At 45.9% G+C, this 12,138-nt stretch overlaps 1 protein-coding gene across 1 annotated transcript; it reads right to left on the reverse strand.

The window, feature by feature from the left end:
• Nucleotides 1-931: 931 nt before the first annotated feature.
• On the reverse strand, nt 932-4,128 carry TCF24 (transcription factor 24). Its single transcript, XM_058818840.1, has 2 exons — nt 3,676-4,128; nt 932-1,045 (listed from the first exon to the last, which is right to left on the reverse strand). The coding sequence occupies exons 1-2, from the start codon at nt 4,126-4,128 to the stop codon at nt 932-934; spliced, it is 567 nt and encodes a 188-aa protein (XP_058674823.1).
• Between the last annotated feature and the right edge of the window lie 8,010 nt (nt 4,129-12,138).

The following is a 12,138-nucleotide window of genomic DNA, read 5'->3' on the forward strand; positions in this document are numbered from 1 at the left end:
TATAAATTTAGAATATTATCATGTACAATGAGAAACTGACAACAGATTTTGCAACTCAAAGTATATGATATTCACTGAATAATATTTAATAGAACATTTACCTCAGCAATAACAAACCATATGAGAAGTACAGTGTTTTACAGAACAGATAGAAAGGATGACATTTGTGCATTTAGTTTCAACTTTTTTCTTGCCTAAATACAGATGTTTAAGTGAACAAGCCAACACTTTGGGTTCACCTGCTCCAGCACGTGAACCCCTTAAATGAAATGAGCCGTGGTGTGGTGAGCAGACGTGGCTGTGCCGGGGGAGCAAACACAGCCTGAGCCCTGTGTAAGATGCAGCACAGTCCTGGGGTGGGTACAAGCAGTGCCCAAACTGCAGCACTCTGTGCAGGAGGGATAGGTTTCAGCGCATTTTTACTCCATGAACATGCATCCATACTCCCAGCAATAGCTACAAACGCGTAGGACTCTCCGATGGCTGGAGCCCTGACCTGACAGCTGTGGTCAGGGGATTTCTGCATCGGCTTTAAGCAGTGGAGAAAGTCTGTGTGGGATTACAGTTGCCTGTTTTGCCCTGTACTTGGCCATTAGCACATAACTCCTCCTCTCCTTTGTCTCAGCACTTGTCCCAGAGAGGACAAGGATACCTGATTCTGCTGGCAGCTCTTTGCTGCTGCTGCTGCTGGGATTGGTGCTGGCTGCAGTCACCACCAGCTCCCCTCATTCAGATGGCAGCAGTGACAGAAACCAATGATGTGTCACGTTAACTTAATGAGGTATTAATTATATTTAAGAATCAATTCCTTCTCCTCTACAAACAGCATTTCAGCAATTACAGTTTGTCTGTAGATACCGTTTTTTTAACTTAAATATATATTTATATAAGGTGTAATAAATAACCATTTTTTTCAAAGCAAGAAGGGAGGTTAGATCTGTGAAGATGTTGATGTTTCCCCATGGTTTGCGCTGTCTCCTTGTGCCGAGTGAGTCAGAAACTGTCCCGTGGCTCCAATGTACAGCCTGGAACGCATGGGCCACTTCTGCAAGAGAGGAGACAAGCACAGCACTGAGACACCTGGCATCTCTGCACTCCAGCTGCACTTCTCAGCAAAGGTTTGATGGAATCACAGTACGAGAAAATAGGAAACTCTTGTTATCACCAAACAGTTCGTGTTGTGTCATTCGATGGAAAAACATTTGGAGCTTGTTTGGAGCTCAGCCTGGATATTTGCTTTGGTAATTAACTGTTATGCACAGCTCCCAACCCTGCCATGCCCCAGCAGGCTGTGCTGGTCAGTCAGCCAAGCTCAGTTTGTGTCACAGATGTTCTGTTAGAATAAAACAAAGAATTCCCTCTCAAGGCACCAACAAGTTGTCTCTTCAAGCACCCACCTCTCTAATAGTGACCCTGGCACAGCAAACAGAGCTGGATGCTCCCTCCCAAGTTCTGGGTGCCCAGCTGCAGCCACCTGCACCACAGGGGCTGCTGCTGAAGGCTGTGAGCCTAAGGGAATTTAATGTAATTGCACCTTGGCAGTCTTCAGCACTCTCAGCATCTTGTTCTTGTCAGCTCCAGCTATTTCAGATGGCGCAGCTCATCTTTACACTCACTGATTTTTGGAATCATCAGTTGGTCTTGGTGTTAAATATTTATTCTGACAGCTTGAGTTTCTAACCCCAGCAGGTTTCTCACTGCAAGCAGCCCTGTGGTGCAGGTGGCTGCAGCTGGGCACCCAGAACTTGGGAGGGAGCATCCAGCTCTGTTTGCTGTGCCAGGGTCACTATTAGAGAGGTGGGTGCTTGAAGAGACAACTTGTTACACACATTGGATGCAGAAATGCCTGAAATGCAGCCAGCACATTGTTCCAAAAGAATGCAGTTTTTTAAAGACTTTTTTGGGAACAGACTGGCACCTTTCCTGTGGGTAAAGGGCACTTAATAATACTGCAGATAAATCTCAGCTCTTCTGTTCAAAAACCTAAAGCATCTTCTCACTTAGAAAGACTGTGTGATCTCATTCAGCAATTTCATTTCAAGTGTGATGTTAAGAGTTTGTCACTAATAAACCATCCAACTTCAAAGCCATTAACCATACTTTTCAATTAATGTACACACAACTGTACTTGAATATTTAACTTTCCTCACTATTTGCATTTACTATGCTTAATCTATCAGTTTAGTTAAAGATTTTATCTCTAAAGGTTGTCTCATATCCTGCGTTTTGGGGTTTTTGAAGCACATACTAGGATTTGACTGTGACACATTCATCAAACATATTCATTAAAAAATAATTGCTTAGGTGAATCCAGCATTACTCTCTTCCAGTAGCCTGGGAAATGGGCATCTGGATCATTTAACTGCTGTAATAACTATTCAAAAGTATTTTTCTGCCAGTAGTAGTTGGCAGCTGGATAAAAAGTGCCATGAGACCTGTGTCCTTTCACTCTGACAGAGGGAAGTAACAGAAGCTATTTTGAAATAATTTTGAAATACATCACAGTATTTTTTTACTTAAATTATGGCCATCTTCTAATTGATATAGAGGTTTTGCTTTCTTTATGAGTCTGCTAATCATTTAAATGGCCTCAGAAGCCTACGTTCACATCATACTGTAAAATATAGCAATCAACATTGTGAACAAGGAACTCTCTGTGAATTAGGCACTTTTTAGAAATTAGAGATTACTTCACAAATTAATCTTAATGAAATCATTCTAAATTCAGACTCTTAAAAAGAAAAGCAAACACCCCAGTGCTCTAACTCACTCCCTGTGAGCAGAGCCAAAGAAAACACCCGGTGGTGTCTGAGCCCCATCCGTCAGTGAGCGCTGCATTTGGAAACAGTTTCCAGCCCGCTCCTCTCCAAGAGCAGTTCCCCTCTCTCATCCCCTCTGCATCGCTGTGATTTTTGTTTGACAAAGGGAAGAGTGTATACCAACCAGAGAAATGCTTCAGTAGAGCACTTTCATAGAGCAATTAACACATGGCTGGTAATTAACACTTCTGTGGGCACTGGGCTGGTGGGGCAGCAGAACCAAAGCAGGCCCAGCCATGCTGGGTCACTGCTGTGGGACAGTGTTGGCACAGTGTCACCTCAGCACATACATACACCCCTCAGTGCTGTGGGACAGTGTTGGGACAGTGTGACCTTCCTACATACACCATTCACAGCTGTGGGACAGTGTCACCTCCCCACGTAGACCCCTCACAGCTATGGGACAGTGTTGGGACAGTGTCACCTCCCCACACAGACCCCTCACAGCTGTGGGACAATGTCACCTCCCCACATAGAGCCCTCACAGCTGTGGGACAGTGTCACCTCACTGCATACACCCCCCACAGCAGGATCCATTGGGTCCCTCAGGGTCATCAAGGTTTCCACACGAGGACCAAGAAGATGCAAGGACTCCTGCTGTGCTGACCTTCATTTCCAAAACACAGGTTTGGATCTACACAAGATTTGATATTTTGGTGCAAAGTTCCTGAAGCTGGAGGAACAAAGCTCCAAAATATTTCTATCAGACCCCCAAGACCTGGGCACAGTGGTTAGTCCAGGCAGAACTTCCATGTAATACCTCTAGGCGAGGTACAAGGACATGAAATCTTTAGTTTCAATTGCATGTCCAAGGCCAGTGTACTCACTCACTGGTGGCTGTCCCTCAGCTCCCTACCTTGACAGGGTGCAGGTATCCATCCCCTCGCAGGGTGCCCAGGCCCTCTCCCGGTGTCTCCTCCTCATCCTGCAGGCTGCGGGTGAGGTGCGCGATGTAGGTGGTGGCCAGGAGGAGCACGTCCAGCTTGGAGAGCTTGGTGTCGGGCGGCACCGAGGGCAGGGTCTTCTGCAGCTGGAGGAAGGCGTGCCGCAGGGTCTGCACCCGGCTGCGCTCCCGGGCCGCGTTGGCGGCGGCGGGGCGGCCCGGAGCGGCACCGGCACCGGGAGCGGCACCGGCACCGGGAGCGGCACCGGCACCGGGAGCGGCACCGGGAGCGGCACCGGGAGCGGCACCGGCCCGCGGCCCGGCCGCCAGCGGCGGGCAGCAAGTGCTGCTGCCGGCAGAGGAATCGGGCTCGGCCCCCGGGCTGGAAATCTCCTCGCTGCTCTCGGCCGAGTGTCCGCAGTCCATCCCCGGCAGGGAGGGTCCTGCAAGCAACGAGAGCATCTCCACAGTAAGATGCCGCGGTGAGCTGGAGCTAGCGCGTTCTGAAAATAAGGATGGTCAGAAAGGCAGGCACTGCCTGTGCTGGGAAAAGCTGGAATGCAGCTCTGTGAGCCGCTTTCCCACTCGCTGCTTACAAATTCAGCATCACCCAGGGGTACAGAACAGAGGTTAAAATCTCCACAACAATTAGTATTTGATTTTTTGGGCAAGATTACACAGAGCAACTTTTTGGAGTCACTCATAGCCCAGAGATGACTTCTGAGAAAACTCAACAGGCACCACCCAGAGGCACTGCCACAGTAGTTTCCATTTATAATCAACTAAAAATTACGCTAAAGGCAGTTTTTAAAACTCTATGATTTGGGATGTGGAACTCTTAGTATATTTTCCATATAAACTATATTTTTCTATATTTTCTATACTGTTAGTATATTTTCTATGTATAGTATATTTTTCTGTATTTTCTATTTTCACTGCAATAATTTTATGAACAGGTGATCAGTGCTCCATGGACTATGGAAAGAAAAATATAATTTTCAAATGCATCAATAAGTGAAGCTACAGAGCATGGACTCAGTTTTTGAAGGGCAAAATTTGACCCATAATTTTAAAGGATCAGGAACTGACTTCTCCTGTCCTCCCACCCCTAACCTTACTAAAGAAATTGCATGCTTATCCTTTCTCATCTACATTTTCAAACTTCAAAAGAATTTTGTAAGATGTATTTTGGCCATTGGGGGGCAAAATAACCTTTTGAAAACATCAATAAAAAGATTTAAAGAACAGCTGAAAACAGTGACCTTAAGGTCTTTTTTCAGCTTTTTATGAGGATGGTCTGTCAGCTCTGCCTGTAATACAACTCACAGTCCTTTAATTCATTCAGTTTCACAGAAAAATGCAATTCTATCAATATTCCCCGAAGTGCAGCACTTCTTAGCTGGAATAATACCTGATCCTGTTGCCCTCAGCCAAGCAGCCCTCGTGGGTGTCCCAGATCCTGGCTTTCACGTGCTAGGAGTGTCTGTTCCTGTGACAGCCTGGCTAGACAAGGGCAGGAATAGGTTATTAAACCTTTTAATTTCATCCAAATACCGTGTAATTAATAGTTTAAATAACATTGATGCACATAAATGGCTGAATATATACATTTACAAGAATTAGCTCTTGATATTGCAGAGCATTTCAAGAACATACTGAGGTTAAAGATTTCTATCAAAGACAAGGAAAGGTTTCTAAATAAACCTTTTTGCAATGCTACAATTTGATTGTATTTAGGATTTTTTTATTGTTATTATTTTGGGTAATTAATTGTGATTAATTTGCTATTAATGTGGCTCACAGAGTATTATCATGTAATGGTCTCTTCAGTAGCAGTACAGTTTAGACTGAAATTATTTGTGAAATATTCTATGCACATTATAACTCTAAACCAAAGGAAAAAAATTTACTATTATTTTTATTGTGGTGTTTATGATTAGTAAAAAATAAATCTTACATTAAAACCCCATGAGCTTGTCGTGAGTGAGGGCTGAAAAATGGTCTTTACATTGGCTATTGTCTCTAACTTTAAAAAAAATCATTATGTGCTTTTTTGTTGGTGTGTGCGTTAAGGCATAGTCAGATATGGATGCATTTTAGTTTAAAAAAAATCATCATTGTGGAAATGGACATCAAGACATTCATTTCAGATAATTACAGTGATCTTCACTGGCACTAAGAAAAAGAATCTAACAATTTATGTTTAACAGCAGGATAGGGACAGACTGGGTTAGCAAAAATACCTGCTCCTCTACTGAAATGCAGGACTAGGGCTGCTTTACACACACTTTGGTTTTGCTGTGCTGGTGTATATTCACATTTAGAATTGAAATTACATTGAGTGACATACAGTACATAGTAATGTACATACCTAAAAACCTCATCTCCTTGGATGCCCTTGGAAATAGGAGTTTCTGGTTTAGGAGCTTCACATCTATATGAGATAAAATCCTGGGCCTATGGAAAAAAAGTACTAAATTTCAGCTGTGGAAATGAGAGATTTCACTCTGAATTAAATGTCTCTGCTGTCAGACAAACAGCAAATGGCCTGGGAATATCTGCTACACCAAACAAAGGATCTGCAGTAGGTATGTACACATGTGTAGTCAAATCGTGGTGGTTCCTGGATTCACAGCCAGCATCACTTCTGTTGCACTCTGGGACCGGGCAGCATCATTCTTCTCCCCAGAGTAATCAGGACATTCATTCCAGGTGCTTCAAACTCAGGCATTGCCAAAACCTCATGGTCCAAAAAATGCAGCTAAAAACTAAAGTAAATGAAAAGCCTCTGGGCAACAGTCATTTTGCCTTTTAAAATTTTACAAGAAAAATGTTTGGTTTTTAAAGTAATCGCAGTAATTTTTGCAAGCACCCACTTGCCACCTGGTATGCTGAGAGAGTTGAGGACAGGGCTGTGAAAGTCAGTTAAAGTATTTGTGTCGTTTCTAAAGCACTTCTAGTGCACTATTTCTAATGCATGCACATGCATTTGTATTTTACATGACACTACAAAGACATGATTGGTTTGACATCTTTTACCAAGAAAAACCCCAGCACAACACTTTTTTTAGTCTTGTATTCTGTGTGAATGAAATGGCGATGAAGGCAAGCTGCCCATGCAGACAAGGAGAAGACGGAAAACGCCAGAGCAGAGCGCACAAACTGAAAACAAACAGGTGGAAACCTTAGATAAACTTTTCCGTTGCTCCTTAGGGGGCAAAACACGGTGAATCCGAATTATCTTGCATCGGGTTTAAAACGGCCTTGCCCTCCGCGTAACTCCGGTAACAAGTACCGAAAGCCCTTTCTCCGGCGCAGAGAAACAGGAGCTTGCTGTCGCTGTGCGGGGGCAGCACCGGCGCCCACAGCCCCGCCGGCTGCTGCGTCCCGGTCCCGCATCCCGGTCCCGCATCCCGGTCCCGCATCCCGGTCCCGCATCCCGGCTGCCCGGCAGGACCCCGCGGTGCCCGCCCGGGGATGAACTTACCGCTCCCGCCCGCTGCCGGGTTCCGGCGCCTCCGTCCCGTCCCGTCCCGTCCCGTCCGGCCGCGGTGTTTTTAAGCCGTCGTGGCCGGTGGGTGCGGCGGGGCTGTGTCGTACCTGATCCCCGGGCTCCCCCCTCCAGCCTGGGCGACAGCGACCGCCCCTTCCCGGGCGGGTGGGTCATCAATCACGGAGCTGTCGGGGCGGCATCGCCTCCCGCTCCCCTCGACCCCCGCCCTCCCCCGCGCCCGGCCCCGGCTCCGTGCGGGTCCCGCCGCCGCTCGCCCCGCTCGCGCTGTTTTTCTTAGGATAAAGTAACGGTGTTGCTGGAGGAGAGAAATTTAATCGCTGGGCTGGGAGCTCGGGCGATGCCCTGTTCAAAGCGAGCCCTTTCTCTTCGCTCCGCCGCCGCATCTCCGGCTCGCGGATGTTCCCGGGCGGAGCGGGCTCCCCCGGGCGAGGCTCCGTCCGCAGCCGCGGGGCAGCGGGTCCTGGCTGACGGGCACGGGATGGAAACACGAACGGGGTGGAAGAGGGGAGCCTGGGCGGGCAGAGAGAGGGGATTTAACCGGGAACGGGGAGCGATTAGAAATCAGTAACGCTAATGAGAAGGGACAGTCAAAATAAATACCGGGATATGGAATTAGCCCAGAATAACATTTTGAACGAAGCCCGATTGTGCGATAAGAGAGACACAATAAATCAAGCCTCGGGAGCAGTGGAAAAACAAAGTCTGAGCGATTCGTTACCGGGTTTGCCGCCAAGAAAATTAAAGTTTAGCGATAATTAGAAGTCCCGGGAAGGCAGGAGCCCGGTGAGACCCGGCGGGGCGGGAGCGGCGCAGAGAGAGCCGGACACCTGCCTCCATCCCCGCCCGGCCCGGCCCGGCAGCGCCCGCGCATCCCAGCCAAACTGCCCGGCCCGAGAATTCCACCAGCGCCGCGCTGGGAGAGCGGGCGGGACCTGCCCCGCCCGGCCCCGCCGCGATTTCTGCCCTCTGGCTGACATCCACAGCCCTGAGCAGCCGCCTCCGCCGGGCCGAGAGGGCTGGATGGCAAGGAATGCTGTCGGTTCTGAATTTAAGCACTAAATTCTAAGTTAAGTACTTAATTCATCTGTATTTCTAAGTCCTGAAACTGTGCCTCAACGTTTACCTCTGCCTGGTGCTGGCAGCCTCGGAGGGGGTTTCCCTTCAGCCATGAGGAGCCACTCTGACAAAAGCTACTCTTGTCAGTACGTACAGGGGCGCGATGATGGACTTCAGCGGCACCACAGATCATCCTTTGGCCGCCAGGGTGCAAAGCAATGAAGACACTGCTTCTCTGGAGGACAGTGGAGGAGCCTCCCAGCGGCCCTGGTAAGCCATGTTTTTGCGGCCCCAAGGTTTCCAGGGCTGCCTCCAGCCCAAGTGAGCATTGCTGAATCCTTTCTGCAGTCAAGACCTTTTCAAAATGCACTCGACAGACATCCCTCTGCTCAATCAGCTTCTGGGGCTCAAACAAGCAGCTCTTGCTTAAGGAACATATCCTTAAGCTTGTACTGAAAACCCTCTGACTCTGTGATGTGATGTGGAAGAACTGATCCCAGACTCCCCAGGGAGCAGGGAGATTTGCCTTCCAGCACACAACTCTGGGGACCAGCTCTCCCCATCCCAAGGAGATTTCTTGGTCTGCCCAGAAAATGCCTACTAAGGAGAACTAAAAAATGCCTGCTCAAGGAGGACTTCTCCTCACTAGGCCATGGGATGCTCAACTATGTCACTGACAGAGAACTTGACAGCAGGTGTCCCAACACCCTGAGACTTCCCAGCCACCCTAAATTAGCAGATTGTGAGTGCTGTGCTCCTCTCTGCTCTGATTGGATTAATGACACAGTATTTTTTGAGTTTCCCACTGTACACAGAGTTCTGCCTCAGTGCAGGAAATCCAGTGGAAGGCGTTGGAAGAGAAGTGGTGGTGGAACTCCCATTACCATCTTTAGACAACACCAAATCCACCTTACTGCAGAGTGCGATTAGGGAGATTGCACAGTAAGAAATTGAGCAGTGTTTGGAGACACCACTCTGGCTGCTAGCCTTGTTACCAAAAAAGGGGTGCTTTAAATGCATTTTAAAAACCCAAAGAGATAGAAATGTAGAAATAGTTGTTCTTTGCTCCATCAAGACTTTCTCCCATCAGATGACACCTCTGTTATAAGCACAAAGACATCCAGTGATTATTTTCTTGTACCAACCCACTGTTCAAATCTAAAGCTGTAACAAATGGCTGCAGCTGTTTCTTCTTTTTCTTTCCCAGACAAATGACTGAGAATTACTTTTCCTGCCTTACTGTCCACAGTATATCTCAAATCTGAAAACTGCCAGAGTCATAGATTTCCAGTGTGATTTAGGTAAGAAGAAGTTCTACCACAGACAGAACGATGTTTTTCCAGGTACACTCTGCTCCCTTTATGTCAAATTAGTTTCTGGTTTTATGGCTACAATTCAGCACAAACATTCAGGGTATTTCTTTCCAATTTGTTAATTTTCTCCCATTCCCATTTCTGTATAAGGATTTCTCAAGTGTCCTTGCCTGCTGGTACAGTGCAGCAGCTATTGGTGCTTCTGACAGAAACTAAGAGAAGCATTGCTTGTCTGAGTAAAACAGCTCCGGCAGGAAGCCACACACAGATTGTACCTGCTCAGGTCCCACAGATTCCAGATGTAGCCTGGGAGCAAATCAAAGGCAGGACACAGCCACAGGAGAATGAAAATAAGTTGTAGTTCACAATTTTTGCATCTTGGGGAAATCTTAGCATAATGGATTCCAAATCCAAATAAATATCTTGAAGATTTCCAGTTAAATACTTTCCCCCACCTTGTTTCAAATGCCATGTTGATAATGTACTGTAGAACCATAGCATATTCCACAGTTATGTTAAATGTGTGCCATATTACAGTGTGTCAATACACTTCTTATAGCATTTTCTCAGTAGTAATTACTTTAAAAATATATTTAAAATTTGTAGTATCAAGAGGGGTCCATTCTGTGTATGTGTGTGTGTGTGTGTGTGTGTGTGTACACAAGTGCTAGACCAGGGTATCGAGACTTTCTTAGGGCTTTGCTTTGTGTATTTTGACTTGAGTTGCTTGGCTGTGGGATTCTCTCTGTGAAACCCCATGGCACATGTTGCATTGGGAGTAGTTAATTCAGGTCTTCAATGTTTTATTTATCATATAAGAAGTTAAAATCTTTAATTCAGAAATACTCAGAACCTGTGAAAAGTATGCGATGCTCCAGGTGGCTTACACAGCATAACCCACATTAAAAAATAGTAACAAACCCTTAAATAGCTTTAAATGGGGGTGCATAAGGCAGAGAGAAGTGTAAGATGCAAAGGTAATACCATGATATAGAGATCAGACAGTGACTTCCTCATGTGCTGCTTTGAGTAAGCAATCAGCAGCTGACACTGTGAACGTGCTCATCAACACTACTGACATTCTTCTTTGGAAATTAAAGAATCAAGTTTTATTTTTAATGTATGCTTGTCTGTCCTTCTCAACCTGAATATCATTGTGACTACAGCTAGAACAAGAAGTATCAGTACTTGGTTAGTAGTGATTTCAGTAAGGGACTAACAGCTACACATCTGAGCTTTATTTCGTGTTTGGAATGTTCTGATTTTGTAGGCAAATGACTCACCAGCCTTATAGGCTGCTTTGGACTGGGGTAGAGTTAATTTTCTTCACAGTGGCCAGTATGGGGCTGTATTTTGGATTAGTACTGAACAGAGGGTTGATAATCTAAAGACGTTTTTGTTATTGCTGAGCAGAGCTAACACACCGATGAGGCCTTTTCTGCTTTTCATACTGCCATGCTGGTGAGGAAACTGGGGACATGGGAACTGCCAATGTGGCAAGTTGGGACAGGTGATCCCAACTGACCAAAGGAATATCCCATTCCATATGACATCATGTTCAGTATCTGAACTAGGGGAAGAAGGAGGAAGCAGGGGGATGTTTGGATGTTTGGTGTTAGCCTTCCCAAGTAACCATAGCATGTGATGAGCCCCTGGTTTCCTGGCAATGGCTGAACACCTGCCTGCCCATGGGAAGTGGTGACTAAGTTCCTTGGTTTGCTCTGCTTACATGTGTGGCTTTTGCTTTCCCTATTAAACTGTCCTTATATCAATCCATGAGTTTTCCAGCTTCTTCCCTTCCTATTCTTTTCCCAGTGCCAATGGGGAGAGTGAGTGAGTGGCTGTGTGGGTTTGGATGCTGGCTGGGGTTAAACCACAACACTTTAACAGAAACACTGGCACCTCAGAGGTACAGCCCCACTCATTTACTGTCTTAGCTTTGGAAATCTTGTTCTTTATAATGAAGATGAAGATCTTGTTTTTCAAGGGGAGAATGCATGCAGGAGTTAAATGTATTTTAATCATCTCTACCACATTATAAATGTTCACAAAATACACAAAACATTCCATGCAAAAAGACAGATCCTGATTTCCTTATTTAGGATAAATTCCTTTCTTATTTCAGAGAGGGCTGTAAGCATAAGCTGCTGAGCTGCCATTCACACAGAGAAACTGCACTAGGAAAGGTCTTTTCCCAGGGGCAATTTGTAATCCGGGCTTTCCTTTCCTTACCTGTAGGACTGGAATTTCCCTATATCTCTCAAGTCTCAAGCATTTATTTAATTACTCAAACTAGTCCAAAGCTGCCAAACAAGCAGAATTTGAAGTTAAATTAATGAACTATACTCCCAATCAAAAAATTAATCAGCACAGACATCATTAATCTTCTCGCGCCTCCTCTGCTAAATGCTCCACAATATTCACCAGAACTTGGAAAAATCCAAATGATGGAAATTAGTTTTTAGGACTACAGATCTTCTCAAAAATCATGTGCTAATAGCTTTTTTCTGCTTGAAAGGAAGTTGTGGACAGGTGGGGGCTGTTTTTTTCTCT

The sequence above is a fragment of the Ammospiza caudacuta genome, chromosome 1 (assembly GCF_027887145.1).
Source record: "Ammospiza caudacuta isolate bAmmCau1 chromosome 1, bAmmCau1.pri, whole genome shotgun sequence".
In the NCBI taxonomy this organism is placed as follows: Eukaryota; Metazoa; Chordata; class Aves; order Passeriformes; family Passerellidae; genus Ammospiza; species Ammospiza caudacuta.

Bases quoted from the DNA above. Each gene is read 5' to 3' on its own strand.
- TCF24 (XM_058818840.1), bottom strand. From the start codon at position 4,128: ATGGACTGCGGACACTCGGCCGAGAGCAGCGAGGAGATTTCCAGCCCG. The intron at 1,046-3,675 runs GTAGGGAGCTGA...CCTCTCTTGCAG, and splicing joins GATACCTGCACCCTGTCAAG to AAGTGGCCCATGCGTTCCAG.